The following is a 27020-nucleotide window of genomic DNA, read 5'->3' on the forward strand; positions in this document are numbered from 1 at the left end:
AGGGAAGGGAAGGGAAGGGAAGGGAAGGGAAGGGAAGGGAAGGGAAGGGAAGGGAAGGGAAGGAAGAAAGAAGGAAGGAAGGAAGGAAGGAAGGAGGAAAGAAACTTCCTGAGATTGGGAACCAGCAAACAGCAGACATAATTTCAGGAGAAGCAGCTTGGTCACAAGATGACTTTTCCCCGTGAGCCTTTTATTCCTTCTGAAATTGTCTGGTCACAGGAGAGAGGGTGTCTGGAGAGCTCCGCTCTCGGACTCACCACCACGGGCCTGGCCGGGCCCATGGAGCCTGCCTGCAGGGCTGGACCCGGGCTGCAGACAGTGTCCCTGAGCAGTGCCCCCGATAGCTCAGTGCTGATGCCCGTGCTCCATCCTTGGGCACCGACCGGAGTGAGCGTGCCAGCCGGGGTGGAGGGAGGGGCTGGCAGTGTGTATACTACTGAGACAGTCCTGGCCCCCCCAGGGGTGCTGTGAGCTGCACCTGTCATGAAAGGTAAGGGCCTTCACTCCTGGCTGTGTGAGTGCCTGTAATGCTAGCGGCCTGTCCTGGGCGCTCCCAGTCATACCCACGACCCCTCCTCAGTCCCCCTTGAGCCCTTTAAGAACATCCCCATCACAGGCACCACAGGGCTGTGACTACTTGTAGACTCCTAACAAACAGTCCCTAAAGGTGCGAACGGAAATCCTTTGAATTAAAAGACGTGAAAAGGGGAATCACTTTTAGAACAATTTCAAGACAGTTAGATGGGGAAAAAGGGAAAGGATGCTAATACCTGTGCCAGGCCCTCCCTGAGCTAAGGACTTTGCCTGAATTCTTCCATCTAATCCTGAGAATAACCTATCAGGGAAGACCATACACATGTCTATAAAAGCCACAAAGGGATAATTATCCTCATGCTACAAATGAGGGGACAGGCTCAGAGAGGTTAAGTAACTAGTTCAAGAGCACCAGCCAGGAAGTGGCACTGCTGAGCTGCAAGCGGGGGGCCTGGGACTCCTAAAGCCCGGCCTTTTTTTTTTTTTTTTTTTTGGCCATTCCGTGCAGCATGTGGAACTTCCCGGACCAGGGATGGAACCCGAGCCCTCTGCAATGGAAGTGCAGAGTCTTAACCACTGGACCACCAGGGTAGTCCAGCCCTGCCTTTTCTACAGAGCTTCCATCAGGGCGTCTGTGAGGTCAGGAGTGCTTTGACTTCACATGGAAACTCTAGGTTAGTTAGTAAAAGTTAAAAAAAAAAAAAAAAGAGCATCTGAAAAAGATCAAAAGCCCACTGAATACCTCACCTTAATCTGGTCAATGTTGTCACCAGATAACTCTTGAATATGCTTGAGACTGTGTGTCAGGCCAGAGGGACTGAAAAACGTGATGCTGGCGGGAATGCCCTGCAGGCAGAGAGAACAAGGTCAATCCCTTGCCTTGGGGCCGAGCAAAGAGATGCTCCTCCACCCGTCACCATCAGCCCCCAGAGCCCCAGGAAGCAGCCCCAGGCAGCCCAGGTACATCCACAGCAGGAGGGTTCCCACTGATGCTGGCATTCTGGGCTCCACGGAGGCGGAGTTCAGGTCGGGAACTGTTTAGAGAGGGGTGCGATGGGAGAGGCTGGGTGCTGTTCCTTTGTCGCTCTGCAGGCCCCCAGATCAGAGGACACAGGCACCGTGGACCCAGTGCCCAGGAGAGTGGACAATGCCTCTAGCTTGTGTGGCCAAAGCGCGCTGATCAAGTAAGGCAGCAGCCCGGCTCCCCATCAATGCCCCATCCCTTCCGGAAATGGAGCAGACAGCAGACAGACTGGCCCACTTGGCCTTTCTGAAAGCTTTGGTTTGTGCTAACAGGGTCTCCGAGTACCAGCCAGGCATTCAGAAGCCTGTCCTGGGAGAGGAAGGGGAGGCGTCTTACTGGATACAGATGTGGAAAACCTCAATCAGCCCAAACAAGAACCGTGCACCCTTCTGACTGAAGCCTCCAAAGGTTCCTGCGGCCTCCCAAATTCAATCCAGACTCTCCCGTGGGCCCTGAAGGCCTTCCCAGTGTGGGCCCAGCCCCTCTCCAGCCTCTGCCCTGTAGCTCCACCAGTGCCGCACACCATAAAGAATGACATCAAGGCCACTGTTGACCCCAGGCTGTGCAAAGGGCTTTGTGTAAATTATCTCCTTTAATCCTTGTAGAAACCTTAGAGATAGGTCTATTCCGACTTCCCAGATACAGAGATGGAGCCAAAAGATGGCCTCCTCAAAGTGGCACAGCTGGGGATGGCAGAACCAGCATCGGGAGGCCTGCGCCCCTCTGCCCTGCCCACCCAGCTCCCTGGAAACCCCACACACCTGCTGGGAATAGTAGCTGTTGAGGTTCCCCTGGATCCCTGGGTGTGGGATCGTCTGGTAGACGGTTAAGCTCTCCACGGGAATCCCTGGACACAATCGGGACACAAGCCAAAAGACAGACTTCACTGCTCAGGGAACACACTGTGGGGCACAGGTAGTGGAGACCGCTCGGTGCTGCAGGACCCTCCCGGAACAAGCCGCCGGGAGCTGAGAGGTGTGGGCTCAGTGCCAGCAGACTCGGCCGGCCCTCTGCACCCTGCTTAACACTGCGGAGTGGCTCACGCGGTAAAGGAGGCTGAGATGGCAGAGGAAGGATGAGGATCCCGAAAACTCAGCCTTCCTTCATACCACGGATGCCTTTTGTTCCCGTGTTTGTGTGGGTTGCCCGCGGGATTGGCCCGGGACGCTCCCCCACGGATGCTGTCCGTGTGGAATCCCACACTGAGGGCCAGGGCTGCAGGCAGAGCTTGGAGGGAGTTTTACCAGCCTGCGGGCTGAAGCCATGAGCCTACTAGGGCCTGGACACCTTGGTCCCTGGCACCTTGGGATGGAGCCCGGGGGGATGGAGTTGGAGCGATCCTAGGTTGGCTGGGCTGGCGGACGCTGCTTTGAGTGTGTGATGAGATCAGCTCCACGCTTGGACTGGTTTCCACACGTGCCCGCCCCAGGGTCGCCACCATGCCACTGCCCACCCGACCTCCCGGGGAAGGCCCCGTGCCCCTCTGCATGCTCCCAGCTGAGCTGAGCGGGTGGATGGGAGCAGATCTGAAGCAGGAGGGAGGACTGCACCCTGCCGCCAGGTCCATCCCAGGCCTGCTCTCCCTGTAGGTCCCCAGGGCTGACACTCCGCCACCGCGAAGGCTCTCGGTGGACCCCAGAGAGGAGGGGGAGTCACCTTTGTCCTTGAGCATTTTCGGCAGGATTTCTCTTTTGAGGGTTCCACAGGGAAACAGAAGAGGCAGTGCTGACGACTCCCCTGCGAATAAACAGGCAGACTCTGTAGATGGAGGCGCAGCCCCGGGCCCTGCCCTGCATCTTTGGCTCCAGGACCGTGAGCGGGAGGAGGCTCACGGGGGTCACGTGGGCAACAGCGCTAGACTACTAACATCCACAAGAGCCCGGGGCTGCTGTCACCCCTGCTCCCTAAGCCCCTCCCGTCGTGGTGGCTCCGGGCAGCAGTCACCACTTCGAGTGCAGTGACCAGAGTCAGGTTAGAGGTCAGGCCTGGTGGTGGCCTTGGAGCAACCGTTTCTGCCTCTGGAGGAGCCCGGATGGGCCGGGAGGCGTTTGGAGCCTGGCCTCCCGCCGCAGCGAAGACAAGCTGTAAGGACGCTTCTCGGCCGCCAGGCCAGGAGCCCGAGGGCTGAGGGCCGGCCGCGCAGGGCCCCAGCCTCTAGTCCCCGCGCAGCGCATCTCCGCCCTGGGAGACTCAGCCGCAGGCCTCGCTCTGCAGAGCCGTGGAGACAGCGTGTGAGACACCACCTCCCAGCAAAACTGATGGGCGGTCAGATGGGAATCCTCCGCGCTGTGAGAACAAAGCACTTTAGTGGAGGCGACCGCTTTCGCCTTCCGTCTGTCCATCAGATGTAAGGAGCTGGAGCGAGTGCTGGTCAGGCACAAAGACGCATTTCCTCACATCTGGAAGATCTCTCTGAACACATCCCCTTTTCGGTGCCTGCAATCAGAGGGGGAAACAAGCCAAGCTCTCCCCCTCCGGCACCATCTCCACGAAGGCCCAGCTAAATAACAGGAATGACTGTAGGCGTCCTTATTTCAAGTTGTCCAATAATTACAAACCGGCGAGTGTTTTATTTAAACGGCTCTGTAAGTATCAGTACCGACATAAAAGAACACAAGCAATTGGAAAACTTCTAAATATACTGCAGATAATAGATGCTCACCGCTTTCTCTTTTCCAGTGTGAGGAAATGTTTTCACGCAGTATAGATGCCATCCCTCGTGACACACTTTCAAAGCCATGACCAGGTGCTATTCTGAACCAGAGCCCAGGTGTCCCTCCAGTGTCTGTGTGTCCGTGTGTGTGTTTGGTGGTGGGGTGTCCAGGAGCCTAGGGGCCAAAGTGGCTCCCACAGACCCTTCCCAGCACCTGCTGTGGGGCAGCTGTAGGACAGCAGCCAAACCAGGGGCCTACTTTTCCTGCAGCCTCAACCCCAGGGGTGTGCAAAGGGCTTCCGGAAGATTCCAGAATCGGCCCTTCACAGCCTTTCTTCTGCGGGTCCAGCAGAGCACTGAGCTGCTCATCTGTGTTCTCTGATTGCTGGTCACTGCTAGGGAGATGGGGAGTTGGACGCACATCCTGGTGCAGGGCAGGCATCTTTTCCCACTGCACCCCCAGTGCCCGGTGGAGAGGCAGGCTGAGCAGGACCAACCAGCTCAGCTGGCTTCATGGCAAAGCACCACCATAGCAGCACAAGGGAGGAAAACCTGAAAATGGCCTGGTTGAGACCTGCCGCAGGAGAGGAGAGACATCCCGTGACTGTACTTCCTGGGTGCTAACCTCCTCCAAGAAGCCAAAGGCAAATAATCAGCACTCCCGAATGGATTATGTCCTGAGCAAAACTCCTCGCGGGACTCTTCCATGACTGAACGATGGAGCAGATTACTGGGTACATTTACGGGAAACAAACTCTGGTGGATGAGGACCTCTCTGGCCCATCTCATCACCATGTGAACTGACAGCATCTCCAAAAACGGCACAGCTCAACCACCCAACCCTTCCTCTTTGTCATCAGATCGTTTATGGAAAATAAATGATTCATTATTTTAAAAAAATATCCTTTTTGGGATGACCTCACTGCCTACTGATTTTTAACCCAAACAGGCCAAAGCAAAATAGGCCAATGTAAAAGCCGGTTGATTACACAGGGGTGAGAGGTGAGGTGTCCCCAGGACGACGGGGAGCGACAGGGGCCCGGCAGGGTTCTAACCCGACGCGGGATGGTGAACCACGGGGCTCAGACGCTCTGCTCCGCGTTCCTTTAACGGGAAGGGGGCCTGGCCCGCTGGGCTGTCGGGCTGAGGACAGCAGCTGTGTTGAAAGTCCTAAGAGGACGTTATGCAGCTGGAGCGGGGGCTCTGTACACAGTCACTGCTGGTGATTAAGAACTAGACTGAGCGTGTAAATGTCATTTCGCTGGAGGAGATGTGAGTGTCTGTAGAACTCTCACACCCTCCAGGACTGCGACGACCACGCCCTCTCAGGCCTGCTGTGAGGGAGGGTCCAGTTGTGCAGGCGGGGGGAACTTAACGTAGGTAATTAGGACCACGAGACTGACTGGGCGACAGAAGGAGAGCCCAGCAAGTGGGCGAGGCTGCAGGGACGAGCCCTTGGTCAGCTCAGCGCAAGTCCAGGGGGACAGTTCAAATAACCCGCACAATCTGTCTGCCTCTGACGCCCTCCCCCTCCTTCGCTCTCTCTCAAAATGTTGAAATTGTCTTCCACCTTGGACTACTTAACTTGTATTGATACTTCCTTTTCCCTTAGCGGAGATATCCCAGGAGGGAAGAACTGTCTGTCAGAACAACGAGCTTTCAGATTAAATGAGCTAATAGCTTTAAGCGCTTATAACAGTGCCTGTGACAGAATGAATAAGTGTTTAAGTAAAATAAATAAGCAATAACTATGAACTGGCCTGTTTACTCCAAGCACTGGAAGTAGATTCTTGGCTTTTAAAAATCAAGCTTCAGAGCTGACTGGGGGAGAAAATCATTAACGCCTGGGTAGAACCAAGGAGAACGTCCTGCCAGCAGTCAAGACGGACTCTCATGTGGATGCCAAGTGCGAACTGAAGACTCATTAGGACCCAGGGGGTGAACACTGGCTGTGCCGTGTGGAGTCTGCCCTCCCGCCTGTCCCCTCCCAGCTCTGGGACCTTGGACGGTCACTCGGTCCCCGTAGCCTGGACAACAGCACCGTCGAAAAGAGCGCTGGGTGACGCTGGGTGCCCCTAGGCTGCCCCTGTGGTGCCTGAGCCGCCAGTGACGGCTGAGCTGTGGCCTGTGCCTGGTGCGACGGGGGAGCCACATTTTTATTTCGATTAATTTAAATTAATTTAAATTTAAGTAGGCCCATGTGGCTCCTGGCTGCCATACTGGACTGCAGTGGACGGTAGTGAGGACCAAATGAGGCGAGGCAGGGGGCGCGCCAGGAACACGCCGACCACCCAGGAACGTCTCGTCCTCGATGTTAACACAGCGCATACAGTGACCCAGGAAAGAGGAAATAAAATTATTCTTAAAAGAAAAGTGGAGAAAGGAGAGCCAACTGGGAACCTGGGGAGTCCCTCTGCCATCCCCTGCCTGAGCTCCAGAGGGCCTGGTCCACGGGGAAGTGGAGGATGTGCGACTTTTTCAGGTCCAGCTCCTAGGGGTCAACAGAAACACACGAGCTCGAGAACCTTCACCAACAGCACTGGCTCGTGACAGGAAGGCCTCCTAAGACTTTAGAGATCGTTATCTGGAGAAGAAATGTTCTTACACACCACACCCAGACACAAAACCATGCACCACGGTCCCAGAAGCCGTAAAAATTCCTGGTTAAGGTGTCCTTGCCCCCTGCCCACCCTGAAACCACCACCCCAGGGGCAGAGAAGACACCCCTCTCCTGGGACCACCTCAGAGCAAAACCTCAGGCGTCAGCAGCCAACCTGGCCCTGTCTCCTAACTCAGCAAGCTCTAGAAAGGGTCTGCAAACCGCAAACCCAGGCCAGAACCCAGCCCATGGTCTACAGCTGCTCTCGTGCTACGACGGGCAGAGGATGTGGCCGCAGAGACGGCGTATCTGGCCCTCGCAGACAGTTCCACACCCCCTGACCCCGAGGAGCGAAGCTCTGATTCCCTCTCAGTGACAGAAGACAAGCTGGTTCTGTGTCATCTTTCACGTGGGGGTATGATGTCACACGTCTCTCAGGGAGGGATCCAAGTGACAAGGACACAAGAGCATGTGTGTGCAGTTGGATCAGACGTGTAGGGGAGAGGCTGGGACACACAACTTGGAGGTGGGGCTCCCCTGCAAGTACACATCGAGCCTCTCCGTCCTCTCTCTCGGAGAGTTCTGCTCCAAAAATCTTGGCCCATGTTTCGTCAGAAGCTGAAACTTTCATAATTAAAGCTTAATCCTTATTTAAATACAAGTATCCCCAGAACCCTTGCCATTTTAAGTCTCAGCCCATATGCTGCCCAGTGATGAGCTTATGGGGGGCTGAGTGGGCTCTTTAGGGGGAGCGGGCTTTGTGGGGGTGGAATTTGGACAGGGAAGAGACTCCTACCAGGAAGGCGGGGAGCCGGCAGACAGAGGGACGGTGCCAGCAGCTTCTGCTGCTTCCACTCCCCTTACGATCCCTGCAGAGGGCCTTGCTTCTGGTTTTGTCTCCAGCCCTTTTATTCTGTGTCACGTTCAAGTTGTCTCAAGTCCTTGGGTGGAGGGGGTGGAGGGCAGTTGGCTGGATCTCAGACCAGCACAGACAGATGCAGATACAAGGCAGCCACGGTCTTGGAGCGGCACACACTCCTCGGCCACATCGTCACCATCATCACCGAGGAGGTGGCCCTTTCCCGAGGTGCTGGTTGTGAGACCGACCAACAAAAATAAATGGGCTTCATTTGGGGCGACCTTGTTCTACTTACTAGAACAAATGTACTCTGCAAGCTTTTCTGCATTTCCACAGTTTTCTCCTTCTGTATGCAGGCCAATTTTATTCACTGGAAAACAACAATAACAAAATATATTTCTTTACATGGTTATTAAAGTCCTGTTCCTGTGTTGTTTTTAAAATGTGCAAATACAAAGGCACATGCCTTACAAATGACATGGAGAAAGTCTCCCCTTGGAGGCTGGTGTAGGGAGACGAGAGGGAGCTGGGTCCCAGCCCTGCCCTCCCTAGACCTGTGGCTTCGGATGGTAAGGCGTCATTATCAGCAACTTAGTCTCAAAAGGTTCAGGAGAAACTGTTCTTTGCCTTGTATTTATAACTTCTCTGTAAGTTTTCTTCGAAACAGCTTGGACAGATTTTACCAGCAAAGGGATTAGTGGGCCAAAGGGTACAACTATCTTGGCAAAGCTTTTAAATACATGCCAACCAAGTACTTCTCAAAAGATGTGAACCAAATTTCAGTGCCATTTAGCAATATTTGAATACATTTGTTTCACCGCACCCTTAGCAGCATTACATAGTTAACTAATTAATTACTTTTTGTAAATTTAAAAAGGAAAAAAATCATGTTTTAAACTGAACTATAGTGTTCAATGAACAAAACTAAGTCAGTGTGGAAGGAAACCTCCTCTTTTCCTTCTCTGCTCTCATCACCACACGTCTGCACTTTGGTTACCCAATGTGTGGGTTTTCCACACCAAGCAATTCTCCAGTTCTCAGCTAGGTGTCCTGCAAGTGAACTCAAGTCTGACACTCTCTCCTGGGAGGTAGCGTCAAATCCCGAGGATGGAAGGCTCAGTCCCACAAACTGCTCCCACTTCAGACCCAGGTCTCTGCTTGTGCTTCTGACTGACCAGCTCTAAATCGGAGGTTCTCACAACCCACTCCTTGGGTTGGATCATTTGCTAGAACAGCTCACAGAACTCAGGAAGATGGTTTACTAACTACTGCAGATTTATTACAAAGGATATTTCAAAGGGTGTAAATGAACAGCCAGATGGAAGAGGTGCAGCAGGCAGGTATGCGGGGAGGGCCTGAGCTTCCGTGCCCTCTCCTGGCTCCAGCCTCCCAGCACCCTCCGCATTACCGTCCTTCTGGATTTTTATGGCGGCTTCATACACAGCCATGATTGATTGATTAATTCAACCTCTGGCTGATGTCTTCTCCCTGGAAGTAGGAGGCAGGGAGGGCATGAGGCTGAAAGTTCCTACTCTAATCGGAGGATTGGTTCCCATGGCAACTAGCCTCCAACTTAAGGGGCTTTCCAAAAGTCACCCCATTAAAGTCAACTCAGGTGGAGTTGAAAGAGGTTTGTTATGAATAACAAAATACATCTTTTTTTTTTTTTTTTTGCGGTACACGGGCCTCTCACTGCTGTGGCCTCTTCCGCTGTGGAGCCCAGGCTCTGGACGCGCAGGCTCTCAGTGGCCATGGCTCACGGGCCCAGCCGCTCCGCGGCATGTGGGATCTTCCCAGACCAGGGCACGAACCCGCATCCCCTGCATCGGCAGGCGGACTCTCAACCACTGCACCACCAGGGAAGCCCCACCTTATCTTTTTTATCACTCAGGAAATTCCAAGGGTTTTAGGAGCTCTGTGGCAGGAACAGGGACAAAGACCAAATACATATTTCTTATTATAATCACAATATCACAGTCATTCTTTGGTGTTTTATTTGTACCTTGACTGCTTACCTAGAGAAGCAGTAGCATTTCCCACCACATACACTGACTTAGCATTCCATTTTTCTTGCAGAGACTTTCTCCAGACTGTAAAACATGAAATTTGATGTGAGTTGCAAATACCAAAGCAGCCATTTGGACTGCTGCCCAAGGCTGTTTGTTCATCCTAAAAAACTTGTGAGCAAGGAAAATTATTAATAACCAAATATAAAGAACAGCATCTCAAACTAAAATCCATTTTTATATTCTGTCCATATTCTGAAGGCAAATTTTTAAAAATCACTTTGGCAAATGTTTCAATATGCCTTCCTTATTGAAGGCATTAAGTATTAAATCATTTCCACAGTTGGCACTAGAAGGATTTTTAGTGCATACTAGTAAACATAACTTGAATAATTAATTTGCATGGTAATATTAAAATTTAAAAATCTAGACTTTTTTCTTTTTTTTTTTTTTTGGCCGTGCCATGCAGCTTGCGGGATCTTAGCAAGGGACTGAACCCGGGGCCATGTCAGTGAAAGTGCTGAGTCCTAACCACTGGACAGCCAGGGATGTCCCCCCATAATCTAGACTTTTAAAGAAAAAATTACTGGTTGTGAAAAAGAGGCAACTTAAATGTCTAATAAAGCAATATGACTGGTTTTATTCGGGATATAAATCTGAAAGCAGTCAAGAAACTGTCATCTCAGATGGGAAGGCTCATTTATCTATTAGGTCAAAGAAGAGAATAATATAAGGCTCATAAACAAACACAGTTTAATAGGGAACACTATCATTTGATGACAAAAAACAAACACCTTTAAATATGGATTAAAGAAAAACCAAGAGAAAGTGGATAGTATAAACGTATCACAAGGCCACTTGGCATTCAACATTCTTTTAGAAGATAAGGAAACACTGGTTCTTCCTTCCTAAGATCTGACTATGAGTGTAATTTTCCCTTAAATTCAATAGTGTTACCCTACCCTTTACACTCCTGTGAGAAATTCCCTTTTAAAAAGCGATAAAAGACTGAGTTTCACCTTCTTTCTTTTCCTACCCCACAAACGTAAATAATATTTATTTAAACATTATCTACAGCATGTGAACAAACCATTCTCCAAGCATCATAGTAGATATGAGTTGGAGCAAGCCCTGGGTGAAATCAGAATGCCCGGCTTCAGAGCTGGCTCTGCCCCTTAACTTGGGCTCGTTCCTGGCAAGTCAGCTGACCCACCTCCTCTGTTTCCCTGTCGAGATAACGGGGATTAACTACACCTCTCCTGCCTGTATTCATAGAGTTGTTGTAACAATCAAAATAAGAAAATGTATGGACTATATCGTACACCTGTAACTTATATAATATTGTACACCAACTATACTTCAATCAAAAAAAAGAAAAAAAGAAAATGTATGGGAAAATGCTTTTTAAACTATAAAGCATTATAAAAAGTTATGGTGTCCGTGCTGGGGATTTTTTCTTTTTCATCATCTTCATCCTCAAAACACATACAAAAGGGAAAGCACAGATGTCAGACCAAGACTCCTGAAGCACCAGCGGGGGAGAACACACGCTTCTCCATCTCGAGTCTCCTTTCTCCATTTTGGAAATAACAGTACTTCCGGTTCTGAGTTGCCTTGAGGATTGGACAGCACAAGTCCTCATCCCTAAGAAAAGCGTTAGACTTTCTCCTCAGTAGGAGGTAACTGTGTATATGAAATCACCGAGTTGGTGATTTTTTGGGCTGTAATGAAAGCCTAATTAACTGTAAAGATAATGACCACTCTGCACTGTCACTTACTCAGTGCTCACCACGCACCAGGAGACGTCCTGAATGCTTCACTTTGGGACCCAGACTCTGCAGCTAGAATCATAAAGCTGTGACTTACAGACTGTGTGGTCTTGGGGAGTTTCATGCCCTCTGCTCTACAGGCTCCTCATTTGTCAGGTGGGGATACTAATCATACCCACCTCAGGGATAAAGCGGCTAGGACCTGGTCTGGCACACAGCAGGCCCTAGAGAAGCTCTAACTAGTGGTAGAAGTGACGATCCTGGGATGCAAGTATTATTGTGCCCACTTTACAAACAAGGAAACTGAGGCTCAGCGAGGTCAAGGAAGCCACCAAGGTCAGAATGGCCATCTGAGGCCAGGCCTAACCGGCTGCAAAGCCCTTTGATAACCACCCGTCCCGCTACCTCCCCCTGTTAGTATAACTGGAGCTGGTCCGGCCTGACAGACTGGCTCCAGGGCCTTGGACAGGTGCTGACTCTCCCCAAGCCTCAGCATTCTTATCTGTAAAATGAGGACCACGGTAGGTGAGCCTCTGGCCGGTCCAGGATTGAATGAGATTGTGAATGTCAAGCTAACATAGAGCCTGGTATACAGCAGGCACTCCACACGTTAGCTCAAAGCTGTCTGATGGGACAGACTAAGGTGGTGTTCAGCCTGAGAGCCGGGCTCTGACAGAGAGGGAAGGAAGCGAGAAGGAGGCCTGAGCGGGGTCACATCATCGAGTGCTGGCTCGGCACACACTGCTCTCATGTGCTGTTGGACCTTCCCATCGTCCCTGTGAGGAAAGAGACGGGCGCCCATATACTATGACCACCTGGTGGGTGCACGTGGAGACCCCCCCACAGCGGCACCCGTCTGGGCATTTAGAAGGTAGCTCCGTGACACAGTGCCACGAAGCGCGCACCCCGGTCAGAAGGCTACCATGTAACATGTCATTCTGTGTGGGACACTAAGAAACAGTTTAGAAGAAGGAATTTCATCTTCTGCTCCCTCCAAAGGTTCCAAAAACACGAAGTAACTTGGTACCTAAATGGTTTTTGACTAAAAGTCATTGCACTTTCTCAAACCTGAAGTCCAGCTATTTCTGGAATCTAGTATCACCAACAGGACAAAGCAAAGTCCAGTGGCATTCACAGCAGACCCACCCTTACCTTCGGTTTTATTGTCTTTCTCCAAACACAGCTCCACTGCTTCCACTGCTCTGGGGCTGGTAAAAATGAGGCCCCCGTAACCTTCAGGGTGAGACAGCTGCACACCAAACAACAGCAAAGGCATTTTATATGATAGTCAAGTTCAACATTTTCCAGAATTCTAAATGCTTCACAATAGTAGCAGGCAAACTAATTCCATCCATCCATCCATCCATCCATCCATCCATCCACTCAAGACAGAGCTTACTATGCGCCTGGAACTACTCTAGGCCTTTAAGGACATACAGGTAAATTCACAGCATTTCCCTCAAGTAGCTCACAGTCTTGGGGAGGGAGAGGCCAGTGTGATGCAGGGTGGCAGGTGTAACGGAGCCAAGGGACAATGTGACTCAGCCTGGGTGTGGCTGGGGTGCAGGCAGGACGGTAGACTTGACCTGCATCCATAAGAAAGCTGGAATATTCAAGGAGTGATATCCACGCTGAAGCCCTGGTTTTTGAGCATAAAAATGGTGATAAAATCTACTGAACACGTATTCTGAGCTGGGCACTGGGCTGTTATACACATAATCCTGCACTGAATCGGTGAAAGTGCCCTGTGAGACGGGTGGCACTATTTGCATCGCACGGATTAAGACACAGAGGCTTGGCGAGGATAAAGAACTAGTCCAAGGTGAGGGGCAGAGCCGGCACTTGAGCACATGCCCCTATGATTCCCAAGCCCGTGCGCTCGCTCACTGCCCAACAGGAGCTTCAGAGAGGGAGTCCAGGAAGCCCCTCATGAAACAAACTGGCTGGGGGTGATGGAGAAGCTCCCACAGAGACTCTAGTATTTTTCTGAGCACAGGGTCCTAGCAAAGATTTCAAGTGATGAGCTCTGGTTCCCTGTTAAAGCTGCTTACGGAAGAGCATGCGATGTGGGTCCCTTATACATTCCTCACAGCACACAGACCCGGGGCAGATGCCAAATCAATGTTTGCTGAGTAAACTGCTGAACGAATAATTCAATCTTCAGCTCAGAGCGAAGGGAGATCGCAGAGAGGTCCTCTGCAGAGTGACAGGTGGGCTCTGACATGCAGAGCACGGGGGTGAACCTGATGCTCACAGCGGCCCGGGAGCCCGGTGGGCAGGGCTGGGCACACCAGTCCCATGAAGCCGCCCTGGCTCTGGGCCCACGTGTCCAGAACGGTGTCTCCGGTGACAGGGTGCACACTGATGGGGCCTGGGGTGCTGGGCCCTGAATCCTTAGTCGGAAGCGTTTGGAGGGCTCTCCTGGGACTTTCCCTGGCCATAACTATGGCTCCAATACATGGAAGCAGGCCCAACTCTCCCTCTTATCTGCTGGAGAACTCCGCCAAGCTGCCCAACCTGGGGAGAAACAACAGCTCTTCTGTGCTTCGCTGAGGTCAGGGGCGTGGACTGAATGACAGGAGGAAGGTGAAGGGTCTGCGTGGCCAAGAGCAGCACAGGCTTGGTGCCTCAGCATGACTGGCTCTCCCGGGCTTCCTTACGGGCCCACCTCCAGGTTGGTGGCTTTCTGGGGCCGCTGGTAGAGGCTCGGGCCGAGGATCCAGTAGCAGCCAAGTCCTGGAGCAGGTGAGCTCGTGCCGTCCTTGTTTTACAGTTGGGTAGTGAGAAGAGGGCTGGCAAACGGGTCCTTCCCCTAGAATTCTGTAGGAGTCTACAGAAACCAAACGTGTCTCATTCAGAAACGATGGTGCTCAGACACTGATGAATCTTACCTTCTCCAAAAAACTGGGAAGAGACCAAAACTCAAATGATAAAACAGGGATCAAAGTGGCTTCGAGTCCATATAATCCTAATTCCTGCAGGTAAAAGAATATGGTTTTGAATTGGCCAGGGTTGTTTGGAAAATAAGGAAAAGGTCCTATTTCACAACTTATTCTGTGCCAGTTCCTCAGAGTTTTAGCAGACGGACCCTCCCCTTGACTTCAATCACAAGGCAGTGTTGGGCTTTCGGGGAACAGGTGTGTCAGGTACTTACCCTGATGTAGGGATCCTGGCCACAGTCGTCCTCCTTAGGGTCTTTCAGTAAAAGAACCTTCATTATTGCCTGGCAGTCTTTACGGGGTGCTGTGACAGAGCAGGGAAACGGATCTTAATTAGATCTCAAAGCCTCTCCCTAAGCAGTGTCGCTGGGCTGGGCTCCAGAAGCAGGTAATCAGCGGCTGGCTGAAGCGGCCCATCCCTTGCACACAATGACTTCGCGTTTATGGGCTCGTTCCTTCTGGAGACCCTGTCACCGATAAGGCCCAGGGACGGCATGCTGGCACCTGATATCACTTGGAAAGGCAGGCAGATGAAAGCCACTAGGGAAAGGCAGTGTCCTAGCTAAACATTTAAGGCTCACAGAAGAGAACTGATGCAAATTCTGGGTTGTATCTATAACAACTATAGAAATGAGCATCTTATATTTTAAGGAAATAAATAATTACTTCCATTTCAAGATAAATATACTCAGTTGCTCATAAGCTCTTTAGGAAATGACTATACTGACTCTTCTATTTCTCAAATCATGTTTTATAAATGTGGTCGAGTATCATGAGAGAATTTTTCAAAAATTTTCTAACCCAGAAACCAGCTGGTTGATATTTATCAAAAGGCTTATATACTTCATACCCCTTCTTCCTATAATTTCACTTCCAAGAATAAATTCTAAGGTGACACTCATATATGTGTGCAAAGATTAACATAAAGATATTCATCCTGGTCTTCTTTATTTTTAATTGACATATAACATTGTGTAAGTTTAAGGTGTACAATGTGATTTAATACATTTGTATGTTGCAATGTGATTACCACTGTAGCATTAGCTAACACCTCTATCACCTCACATAATTATTTCTTTTTTGTGGTGTGAACAATTAATATCTAGTCTCTTAGCACCTTTGAAGTTTATAATACAGTATTGTTGACTATAATCACTATGCTGTGCATTAGATTCCCCCCCCACCACCCAGAACTTATTTAACTACTAGTTACAAGTCTGTATCTTGGTATTCTTTACAATTGCAAATAACTGGAAACAATGTAAACATCTAACAATGAGAGAATGGTTAAATAAATCATGGTACAGTTATATGAAATCATTAAAATATTCATAAACAACTTAATTATATGGATTATTTAATCACAAAATAATGTTAAGTTTAAAAGAACAGGATTCAGAATTGCATTAAGGTACCATTTACAGATTTTATATATACACATATATGAAAGAATGTTCTTTGGTGGTAGGTTAGGGTGATTATTTTCTTCTCTACCTCTTTCTGTTTTACCCCCCTATTTTTTACAATAAATATTAAATTCCTTTTGTGTCAAGAGGGTAAAAGCACATTATAACCATCCCAAAAGCCTCAAATCAAATACTGTCGAAGACCTGCAAGATAAACTCTGCTGGAAATGCACAAGCAGCATTAGACTACCAGTTAGTGACTTAATAAATATTATACAGTGGTTGACAGTAGTCAAAGAAAGTATATTGCTTGGAGCAGAAATGTGTTAACTCTGGGAGCCATTACTTATAAATTATTACTGAACATACTTCTGGAACATTATAATATCTGTGGGACATCTTAGGAAAATTGTCTCCAAATGAATTGCTTTGTATCTCAGCAACCAAACCGGGGTGAACTCATAATAATTATGAAATCAAGTTCAATTAATGCTGCTGTTGAGCTGTTAGCTAGAGAGACGGGGCATTTGGGGAAATGGGCAGTAGCATCGTTTCTATCGTTTCCTGAAATTATTCAGAATGTGTCTCCCACAGAAATCAGGAATCTCCCTTTCAGTGATGGTCACTGTTAGGTGTCAGCCTGGCGAGGATATTTTCCCCATTTATTCACAAATGCTAACCTAGGTGCTGCTGGGCAGGTATTTTAGAGATGTGATCAAGTTGGCTTACTGAAAGGATCACACAGAACAAACCAAGCGTTTAGGTGGGACTCAAAGAAGGAAGACATTTATTTTCGTTCTGGTCCCAACCATTTCAAACAAGGCTGTGGACAGATGGAATCACGTGGAATTACGTCGGTACATCCTGTTAACTCTGCCTTCAACATGAACCCACGGTCCAGCCACTTCTTTACTTTCTCGCTCCTGAGACCCCGTGCACGCTGGCTTTTAGTAAAAGGGATGATCCTTGGTAATCAGGGAGGGCCTGGTTCAGTCAAAAGAAAGGCCTAAAGAGCAGAACTGAGGTTTCCTTGAGGAAGAAGAAATTTCGCCTGTGGCCACAGCTGCAGCTCGTGTCCTAGCCTGGCCTGCCCTTCCCATCAGCTTGCACAGTGGATTTCAGCCCTGTCTCGCCAGCCCTCACGGCTGCACAAGGCGATTCCTTGCACTAAGTCTCCTGACATATATCCCCTACTGCTCTGTTTCTCTGTGGAACCCTGACTGATACACCTTCCAATCTGGGGGCTCCAGGAGTCTGGCGTGTCACTAAGTGGCAGGTAGAACTTGGCATTTTCTGCATAAATCTTTCTGTGGCGTGCAAAGCAAGCAACTATTGTGGGGATTAAAAAGTGGGAGTGCAATGCTGTGAAGCAGGCATCCTGCGGCCACAGACCCCTACTCAGCCTTATCCTATTCCCCCCACCTTGGTTCTAGGCTCCAGGATACACATCCCCAAGTTTCCAAAGCATCTGTTAGTACTACTTTCAGATACCAGGAGTCAATCTCTCACACAAGTGTTTCTATAGACCCCTCAGGGAGGTGCGGTCTGCATTTTTTGTTGGAGGCATGGACAAGTTCAAGCACTCCAGGCTGTGAGGTGACTGGCGTGTGGGTTTACCTCTCCAGGGCGACCTCTCTGAGCAGGAGAATCTGAGTTGAGATCTGAATGGTAACAGCAGGGGCAGAAATGTTCAAATGTCAGAAAGGGGCTCGGGGTGTCCCCAGGGGAGAAGGGTAGGCGTGGCTCAAGAGCAAAGGATAAGGGAGGCTCTGGTTCCATGAGAAATGTGAATCCACTGGAAGGTTGAAGCAGGAGTGACAGTGATGGGATTTACGCTTCAGAGAGACCTCAGGCTTTGGGGCAAGGCTAGCCACCACAGACTAGGCGTGCAGGTGGTCTCAGGAGCAGGGAAGTTAAGCGGCTGGACCGTGGATTCACACTGAAGGCAGAGCTAACAGGAGGTACCGACGTAATTCCATGTGAGACCGTCTGTCCACAGCCTGGTTTGAAATGGTTGGGACCAGAATGAAAATAAATGTCTTCCTTCTTTGAGTCCCACCTAAACGCTTGGTTTGTGCTGTGTAATCCTATCAGGAAGTCAAGTAATATTCGTAGACAGTTACTGTCAACCAGGCACTGGGTATATAATACGATTCCTGCCCTCATATTAATGGGAGGGTAAAACAGATACACTACAAATAAGTAAAAATAGTGACAGAGTCATAGTGCAATGAGCATTATGAAAGAAAAGTCAGGATGCTGTGGAAACATAACTGGCAAGTCTTATCTGGACTAGGAGGGGTGGCAGGGATTGCCACTTGCCCCCGAAAAATCAACTCTTCCCTTCTCCCGCATATGAATGGAGCCCCTCATAATAACGGTGCACGTGGTTGCCCAAGATAAAAACATGTAGCGGGATGTGGCCAGGTGACTAGGTTCTGGCCGACAGGATGGACGTCGAAGGGACGTGCACACTTCCAGGTCCTGCCTTAGCAGGAAGTGCTGCGCCCCTGCCCTCCCCTTCCTGCCTCCCGGCTGGCGGGAATGCGGGCCAGGTGGTCAGCCCCTTCTACTGCAGGGGAGGGTAACGCCCTGGGGGTGATGGAAGGAGCAGGACCCCTTTGTATGGCAGAGGCACCAGTCAGCCAGGGCTTTTACATCAGAGAAAAGGAGAGTTCTATCCTGTTTCAGCCATTGCTATTTGGATTTCTGTTAGAGCAGTGGAACCCATATCCTAACTAACACAGAGGCCAGAATAGCTTTCTCAGGACCTAATGCTTAGACTTAGACGTGGTGCCTGAGTAGGCTTAAGCTCCAAGGTTGGTATGCCTGAGGGGTGGGAGAGGTCTGCGGCAGCTGGAATGTACAGGGGAGAGTGGGGAGACAGGCCTCATCTGGTCCTGTTAGGGAGTTTGGGTTTACCTTAGTTCCAGTGGGAGGCGTCTTGCTGATGGATTTACTTCTCCTCTCCTTCCCTGGTTTCTGCTTGCCCTTTTCTCCTCCCCTTTCTCTCTGGGGCAACGTAAGGAGGGACGTGTGGGGTCACAGAACAAGCACAGGATGAAGGGCCAAGAGACCAGCTTTACTGTCCATGATGTGATCTTTTCTCCCCTGTCAAACGGGAATAAACTCTGCCCCACCAAGGCCGCTGAGTGACTCAAAGGAGATAACAACAACAGCTACCCAGCTATTGAGCGCTTACTACATGCCAGAGACTGTTCTAGAAGCTTTACATGCATTAAAGCTATGAGGTTTATCCCACTTTATAGATGAGGAGACTGTGGCATATGGGGGACAAAACTCACCCGAAGTCCCCGGACCAATGAGTGGCAGAGCTGCCACACTCAGGCAGCCCAGCCCCAAAGCCCGTGCTCTCACCCCTGCGCTGTGCTGCACACCCAAGTGCTTGGGAAGACAGACAGGTAAAAAGACATAAAGGACTTCCCTGGTGGCACAGTGGTTAAGGATCCGCCTGCCGATGCAGGGGACACGGGTTCGAGCCCTGGTCCGGGAAGATCCCACATGCTGCGGAGCAACTAAGCCCGTGCGCCACAACTACTGAGCCTGCGAGCCACAACTACTGCAGCCCACGTGCCTAGAGCCCAAACTCCGCAACAAGAGAAGCCACCGCGATGAGAAGCCCACACACCGCAATGACCTGGTCACCGCAACTAGAGAAAGCCTGCACAGCAATGAAGACCCAACGCGGCCAAAAATAAATAAATTAATTAATGATAATATTTTAAAAAGACATAAAGTATCACTCTAGTGCAAAGTGCTTAGTTTGGTAATGAAAACATGTGAGAGCAAAACCAATCTACCCACTGCAAACAGAAAATATTTCTTCTGGGTTCTACTCTGTGGTTCTCTCAGGTAATAAAACTGATGCCTTAGGGATAACTGTTAAGAAATTCCATGAGATGGGCTGCAGGACTTGACAAATAAATATCAAATACTACCCTTGTCCCTTTTCTGCCGTTGCTCAAAGCATCTCTAACGTAAAATTAAGAGGAACCGTTGCGATGCTTCTTGGCCACGCCAAAGGCCATGTCATCAGGTTCACTAAGAAAGGGATCAACTGATACGTGCACACAGATAGCCGTGCTAACACCCTGGTACTTTTCTCAGTAACTGAGAGTTTAAAGCTGAGAGTGTTCCCTCACCCTCACACCCCATAATGGACAGGTACCAGTCCCTGAACTACTGGGCACATCCAGCCCAGGGCAGAATCCAAAGGCTCAGAAAAAGGTCTACAGACACTTTCTCAAAAAGGGAAGGGCAATCCCCAAACGTCCTGCAGTGCCCAAGGGTCTGCAGCAAAGGCCCAGGGACCAGGTGACAGAAATAGCTCGTAGCAAAGGAAACACTCGCCAGGGGAGGCCTGGCTCACAGGGCAGCTGGGCCCCTGTGAAGGCACGCGTGATCACCAGCTGCTCTGTGAACCAGGAACGACCTCCCTGCCTGGAATCCCCAGGTTCTGTCCAATGGCTTGCTTTCTACAATCATGGGGGCTTAGATGGTGGCATTACTGCAATTTCTCACAGGCCAAGGGAAGGACCGGGATATTTCTAGAGCTCAGTGCAGACTGTCATTCCTAGCTCAAGAAACCCACATTCCTGTCATCTCCAAAATGTAGCCAACAAGAGTGAGAAAGACAAACATTGCTACTTCTCACCCACACGGTTTCCCATCCTTAGGACCACAGAGGAAATACAGCCAGCCCAAAAGGTGTAGGTGCCCTAGCTCTCATGGAAGACACAACTGATTGAACTGTGCTCCCTCCAAAGAAGTCCTAACCCTTGGTACTTACAAATGTGAATTTACTTGGAAATAGGGTCTTTGCTGATGTAACTAGGTTAAGCTGAGGTCATGGTGGATTAGAGTGTCCCACATAACTATGACTAATCCAACACGACTGGCATCCTTAGAGAAGAAAATCTAGACACAGATAGAGGCAGACAGATGGCCATGTGAAGGAGGCAGAGACTACAGAGATGCTGCCAAAGGCAAGAAACACCTGGGCCCCCCAGCAGCTGGAAGAGGAAGGAAGGATCCTCCCCTAGAAGCTTCAGAGGAGGCAGGCATGCCCCACAGACACATGGACTTCAGACCGCTGGCCTCCGGAAATGGGAGACAATAAACTTCTTTTGCTTAAGCCATGTGCTGCTCTGTGGTATATGTTACAGAAGCCCTAGGTAACTAGACAGAGGGGAACTGATTTTTGGTGCTGTCTACAGGACTGTCTCCTAAGAAAAAGCACCTGTGTGTGTGCTCCCAGCATGGCCAATCCTTCCTTTTCAGCTGAGGAATTTGAGGTTGGGGTGTGGCAGGGGGACCTGCCCGAGCTCACATGGGAAGTCCGAGGCAGAGCCAGTACTGAGCCCAGGCCTTGGGGTCTGAGTTCAGTTCTCCCCACCAGCTCATGCCCATCACACCATCTAAAGACTGGAAGAAGCAACACAGCCTTTCCTGGTGGGTGATAAGCCTCCATGTGAACTAGTACTTAGCACGACATTTTCACTCAACTATGAAGCTTTTCATTTGGGGTTTAACCTTAATTATGTTTTATTTATTTCCCTCTACCCCGAGTCCCTGAGACTTAACACAGGAAGGGATTTCACCACAGTCCTCTTCTATTCTGGGCAGGAAGAGTGGGGGACATGTCAGAATTTTTATCCTTATAGCTGGGGCGAAGTTCAGCTGCACCCTGAAGGCTTGCAAGCCCTGTACCTGCCCAGCCTCAAGACCAAAGAGAGAGCCCGGAGTCAGCGACAGAGACATCAGGAGTTGAATGGACGGGGGATCTTACGTGTCTGAAGCGGGGTCCTGGAGTGACACCCCACCGTGTGTGGCAGACAGCGGGAAGGACATGGCAGCAGTCCTTGCTACCTGGGGAAGAGGGCGGTTACCAGTTACGGGGAGAACTGACATCGGGTTGGCTTATCAGTTGCATGGGAAACCAGCAGAGGGGCCGCCTCTCGCCGCCCCTTTGATAAATTATCATGGTGGAGATAGTCCGGATTCAAAGATTTCAAAAATCACTAGCTGGCGCCAGGAGCAGGTACATAGGCATTTACTGCTTATATCACAGGCGCTACAACTGAGAGGAAAGGTCAGTCAGGTGAGTAGGGTGTAGGTGAGGCAGGGACTGGTCGAGCAGGGGATGTGCAGAGAGTAAGAGAACAGTCATCTCGGGTGGCCTGATCATACAGGTGACCATGTATACCAGTCTGTCCAAGACAGTCCCAGTTTACAGCTGTTGTTCTGGTGTAATTACTGACAGCACCCAACTGCACTCTCAAAAGTCTCCCATTTTGGACAGTAAATTATGGAGTCACTTTCCTTATAATGGCTATGGACGTTCACAAATGTTTTACACAGCTTGATGGAATGGAAAAAATGCAGGACTAGAAATGAGGAGACTCTTATTCCTGTCCAAGAAATATGAGAGGTTTCAGTAACACAGTGTCTGGCAAGTATGAGAATGGTGGCCAGGCAGTAGGGCCAGAGCCCAGGGAGCTCCAAGGGGGAGCAGACGGGCCCCGGGCTCAGAGCCACAGTGCAGGGCCATTCAGGCTGTGGTGAGGACTTTGCCTATTATCTGAATGAGATGTGATACCACTGGAGGATTCTGAGCACAGGGCTGACCTGCTCTGACTTAGAGTTTCACAGGACCACTTGCAGGTGTGTGGAGAAAAGCCTGGAGGCAGAAAGGAGTAAAATAGGGAGGATACTGGAACAGTTTCGGTGAGAGATGTTGTGGGCTTGGACCAGATTGGCATTTGAAGTGGGGAAAAGTGATTGCACTTGGATATATTATGAAGGTGTAGCCAACAGCATTGACTTGGACTGGACGCAGGGTAGAGAGAAAAAGGAATCAAGGTGACTCCAACTGGACAACTGCAAGAACAGTAGCACCATGTCAGGACGTGAAGAACGACACAGACTATCCTTGAGAATGCCTCTTCTCCACCAGTGTACCCCAGCCCGTCAGAGTCCTGGGAATAGGTTCACAGGTGTGCCTGGGGTCTGGGTCCTCTCAGCCCTTGGGGCAGCTGGGTAGAGTCCAGGGCAGCCAGAACTCACTCCCATCGCCTCCACGCCCACCCCAGCCAGGGCTGACTGCCTTTAGCTGTAAACTGTAAATCCTCGTCTATTTATGGAAATGTGCCGAATGAATATTACCATTTACTAGCTGTGCCATAGTGCTAAAAGTTGAAGAGTACTGGTATTAGACGTCCAAATGGAGAGATCAGGCAGGCGCTTTGGGCTTGGGGAAGGAGTCAGGTCAAAGGACAAAGACTTGGGAGTCATCAGTGTACAGATGGTATTTAAAGTCCTGGGACTGTGTGAGATTACGGATAGGAAAGAAGGGGGTCCAGGACAGAGCCCTAAAGCACTCGAACAATGTCAGTCAGGGATGCAGGGTAGAAGGGTCCTGGCAAAGGAGAAGGAAAACAGATTGGAGTGTGTCTTAGCTTGGGCTGCCATTAACAGACCACCACTGACTAGTGGGCTTAAACAACAGACAGTTATTTTCTCACATTTCTGGAGGCTAGAAGTCCAAGATCAAGGTGCCATGAGGGTTTGTTCCTGGTGAGGCCTCTCTTCCTGGCCTGTAGACTGCTGCCTTCTTGCTGTGTGCTCACATGGCCTTTCCTCTGTGCTTGTGCAGAGAGAGACCCCTGGTGTCTCCTCCTCTTAAGGACACCACCGGTCCTGTAGGACTTGGGCTCTACCCTTAGGACCTCATTTAATCTTAATTACCTCTTTAAAGGCCCTATATCCAAATACAGTCACACTGGGGGTTAGGGCTTCAACATAGGAGTTTGAGGGGGAAAATTCAGTTCATAACAGAATAAGTTACAGAATAAAGTGGACACAGAGATGTAATTGTAGATAAGAAGAGTACTGCTATTAAGAAGAGTAGGAGAAATAAGGCCATAACTGGCAAGGGAGGCAGTGAGGTCAAGAGAGGTTCCAGAAGCATTCCCCTTGCCCCACATACACACGTGAGAGACACCAGAGCGAGGGTAGGCGTGGAGAAGGGCATTCCGGATTATAGGCAAGTCAGGGAAGAATGCCATGCAATGCACTTGGGGAGCAAATGAGCAAGGCCCTTTGGTATGACTTTCTCCTTGAGGTTCCAGGTGTACCTTGTTCTGCCTTGTCAACTTGTAGAAGCTCCTGAATTTTAGCCACAAGGAGAACTAAGAAATGACAAGCTGGCCTTCCAGGCCAGAAAGTTGGCTCTCAATTAGGCAGGAGAGGGGCTCTGCCATATTGCTTTCATTTACCCAAGAAACACTGAGTCTCTTCTTTGTGATGCTGGGTACTGGATGCTGGGAAAGGGACAAGTCAGACTTAGTGCCCACCCTCAAGGAACTCCAAGGTTGGTGGGGGAGGATGGACAACCACAGAACTGTGAGCGAAGTATTGAGAAAGAGACAGTCAAGGTACTTCCTACTGCGAACTGCCAGGATTTGGAAGCAAGGCTTCAAAAGTGCGCCTCTGGGTCTGGGGCTCCTCTGATTCAGATTTTGTATTCTGCTGGGGTAGATAGATGATTTAGGGTGAAGTATCCTTATTCTAACCACTTTGTACAGAAGGTCTGTTGGGATTAACAAATAAAGGAGTTCAGCATCAAACTCATGCGGTATACGTTTAAGATGGGTAAAGCCAGCTAAGATGCTTTTCATTTACTACAGCCTGGTGTATTCTAGGGATTGGGGCAGGCAAGGGGGTTCACAAAAAGTGAACAAACCAACCCCTTCTCAGCAATATGTCACTGTGGCCAATGCACACCTTCACACAGGACTCCTTTAGCTGTTCCCATCAAGAAGTTCAAACACCAGTCACTTGCTATGAAGAGCAAGCAGTGAAATGGCAAGTCCCTGTACTTGGCCTCTGTGGTGGACCGAATCCAAAATTTATATTTTGAATTCTTTTAACCCCCAGGACCTCAGAACGTGACCTTAGTTGGAAATAGGCTATTTGCAGATGCAGTCAAGTTAAAACGAGGTCATTAGGGTGAGCCCTAATCATTTATGACTAGCATCCTTATAAAAAAGGGAAATTTGCACACACAGGGACATACAGGGAAAACGTTAAGTGAAGATGAAGGCAGAGATCGGGGTGACGCATCTACAAGCTGAGGAAAGTCAGAGATGTGCCAGCAAACCACCAGCAGCAAGGAGAGGGGCCTGGAACAGACTCCCCCTCACGGCCTCAGAAGGAACCCACCCTTCTGACATCTTGATCTTAGAATTTTAGCCCCTGGAACTGTGAGACAGTACATTTCCTTTTTTAAAAAATATTTAGTGCTTCCCTGGTGGCGCAGTGGTTGAAAGTCCACCTGCCGATGCAGGGGACACGAGTTCGTGCCCCGGTCCGGGAAGATCCCACGTGCCGCGGAGCAGCTTGGCCCGTGAGCCATGGCTGTTGAGCCTGCGCATCTGGAGCCTGTGCTCCGCAACGGGAGAGGACACAGCAGTGAGAGGCCTGCGTACCGCAAAAAAAAAAAAAAAAAATTATTTAGTTTTGGTTGCGTTGGGTCTTTGTTGCTGTGCACGGGCTTTCTCTAGTTGCGGCGAGTGGGGGGCTACTCTTTGCTGCGGTGCGCGGGCTTCTCATCACAGTGGCTTCTCTTGTTGCAGAGCACGGGCTCTAGGCACGCGGGCTTCAGTAGTTGCGGCACACAGGCTCAGTAGCTGTGGCTCGCGGGCTCCAGAGCACAGGCTCAGTAGTTGTGGCGCACGGGCTTAGTTGCACCCTGGCATGTGGGATCTTCCCGGACCAGGGCTGGAACCCGTGTCCCCTGCATTGGCAGGCGGATTCTTCACCACTGCGCCACCGGGGAAGCCCGAGACAGTACATTTCTGCTGCTTATGCCATCTAGGTTGTGGTACTCTGATAGGGCAGCTCTGGGAAAAGAATAGTCTCATCCAGATTGAAGCTGCAAGTGTGGTGGAAATACAGCACGGGAATTCCTTTCTCCCTGCACTTCTGTGACCAAGTTGAAAGCTCCCTGCTGTGAGAAACTCCTGTGCTAACTGAAGAATGTCGTTCGCCCTCTGCCTCTACAAGAATGAAGTTACCAGCCACTGCAGTCGCTGACCTTTGACACACCCTGAAAGGAGTTCAGGGCAGAGATCAGGAATGAGGCCCTCTGAGCTCTGGAAAATCTGGCAGAACAGGCCTTCAAATAGTTAGATATTTTCAGGAGAAAATTTTATGAACCCAATTTCTTGCATCTTCTCATACCTATAAAAGCACTAAAATCACTAACGGAGATGTCAGCTCCTTGTGACTAGCAGCAGGCTTCTACCGATATGTGTGCTTGATTGTATGGACCCCCGTTACCAGAATCATATATTTGCTGACCTCCCCCCTACCTCTTCCGAGCAGCTCCTCCAAGCTATCTGAAAGCCGTCTCCTGGGCTATAGTCCTCAGTAAGCCCCAAATGAAACTGAACTCACAGCTCTCATGTTGCACGGTTTTTTTTAAAAAATAAATTTATTTTCTTTTATTTATTTTTGGCTGAGTTGGGTCTTTGTTACTGTGCGCGGGCTTTCTCTAGTTGCAGCAAGAGGGGGCTACTCTTCGTTGTGGTGCGCCGGCTTCTCATTGCGGTGGCTTCTCTTGTTGCGGAGCACGGGCTCTACGCGTGCAGGCTTCATTAGTTGTGGTTCACAGGCTCTAGAGCGCAGGCTCAGTAGTTGTGGCGTATGGGCTTAGCTGCTCTGTGGCACGTGGGATCTTCCCAGACCAGGGCTCGAACCCATGTCCCCTGCATTGGCAGGTGGATTCTTAACCACTGCGCCACCAGGGAAGCCCTGTTGCATGGTTTTTGTTTTTGTTTTTCAGTCGACACCTGTTACCTGTATTGCAGCAATACGAGGAAGGCAGGAACAGAAGGAGAGGCAGGGGTATTCTCAAGCTTTTAGACAAGGAGGATTGTATGTGAGCCACTTTGAACTTTGACGAGAGGCCTGGTGGAGTGGAAGAAGCTTGTGCTAGAGGGGCTGAAGCCTGGGTTCTGGTCTATGCTGTTCTCCTCTTGGTCTCAATTCCTGCATCTGTAAAATGGGCTGGGTCCTCTGAACCACTGGCTTTTCTGAGGGACTTTCTTCCCCATAGTAGATGCTCAGTAATACCTGTTCGCACTTTAGATTTACCCAGCGACTTTTGAGCAGGGGGGATGGTCACTTTTCCTTAAAGAGACAGGGAG

At 50.0% G+C, this 27020-nt stretch overlaps 1 protein-coding gene across 4 annotated transcripts in view; it reads right to left on the reverse strand.

Annotated features, from left to right (window-relative positions):
* Positions 1-27020, reverse strand: part of UROS (uroporphyrinogen III synthase) — a 36386-nt gene that overhangs the window by 6805 nt on the left and 2561 nt on the right. Inside the window, exons 2-9 of one of the 4 annotated variants that reach the window (XM_029201094.1) lie at positions 14599-14687; positions 14336-14419; positions 12597-12693; positions 9685-9759; positions 7965-8039; positions 3215-3295; positions 2320-2405; positions 1282-1380 (exon numbers count right to left, since the gene is read on the reverse strand). In XM_029201094.1, the coding sequence (XP_029056927.1) occupies positions 1282-1380; positions 2320-2405; positions 3215-3295; positions 7965-8039; positions 9685-9759; positions 12597-12693; positions 14336-14419; positions 14599-14661 (660 nt within the window). In that variant the 5' untranslated portion in view covers positions 14662-14687. Of the gene's footprint in view, positions 1-1281; positions 1381-2319; positions 2406-3214; positions 3995-7964; positions 8040-9684; positions 9760-12596; positions 12694-14335; positions 14420-14598; positions 14688-27020 lie in introns of those variants that run through there. The other 3 variants (XR_003790549.1, XM_029201096.1, XM_029201095.1) reach the window with 3 other exon arrangements.

The sequence above is a fragment of the Monodon monoceros genome, unplaced genomic scaffold (assembly GCF_005190385.1).
Source record: "Monodon monoceros isolate NGI ecotype Baffin Bay Population unplaced genomic scaffold, NGI_Narwhal_1 Super_Scaffold_4, whole genome shotgun sequence".
Classification (NCBI taxonomy): Eukaryota; Metazoa; Chordata; class Mammalia; order Artiodactyla; family Monodontidae; genus Monodon; species Monodon monoceros.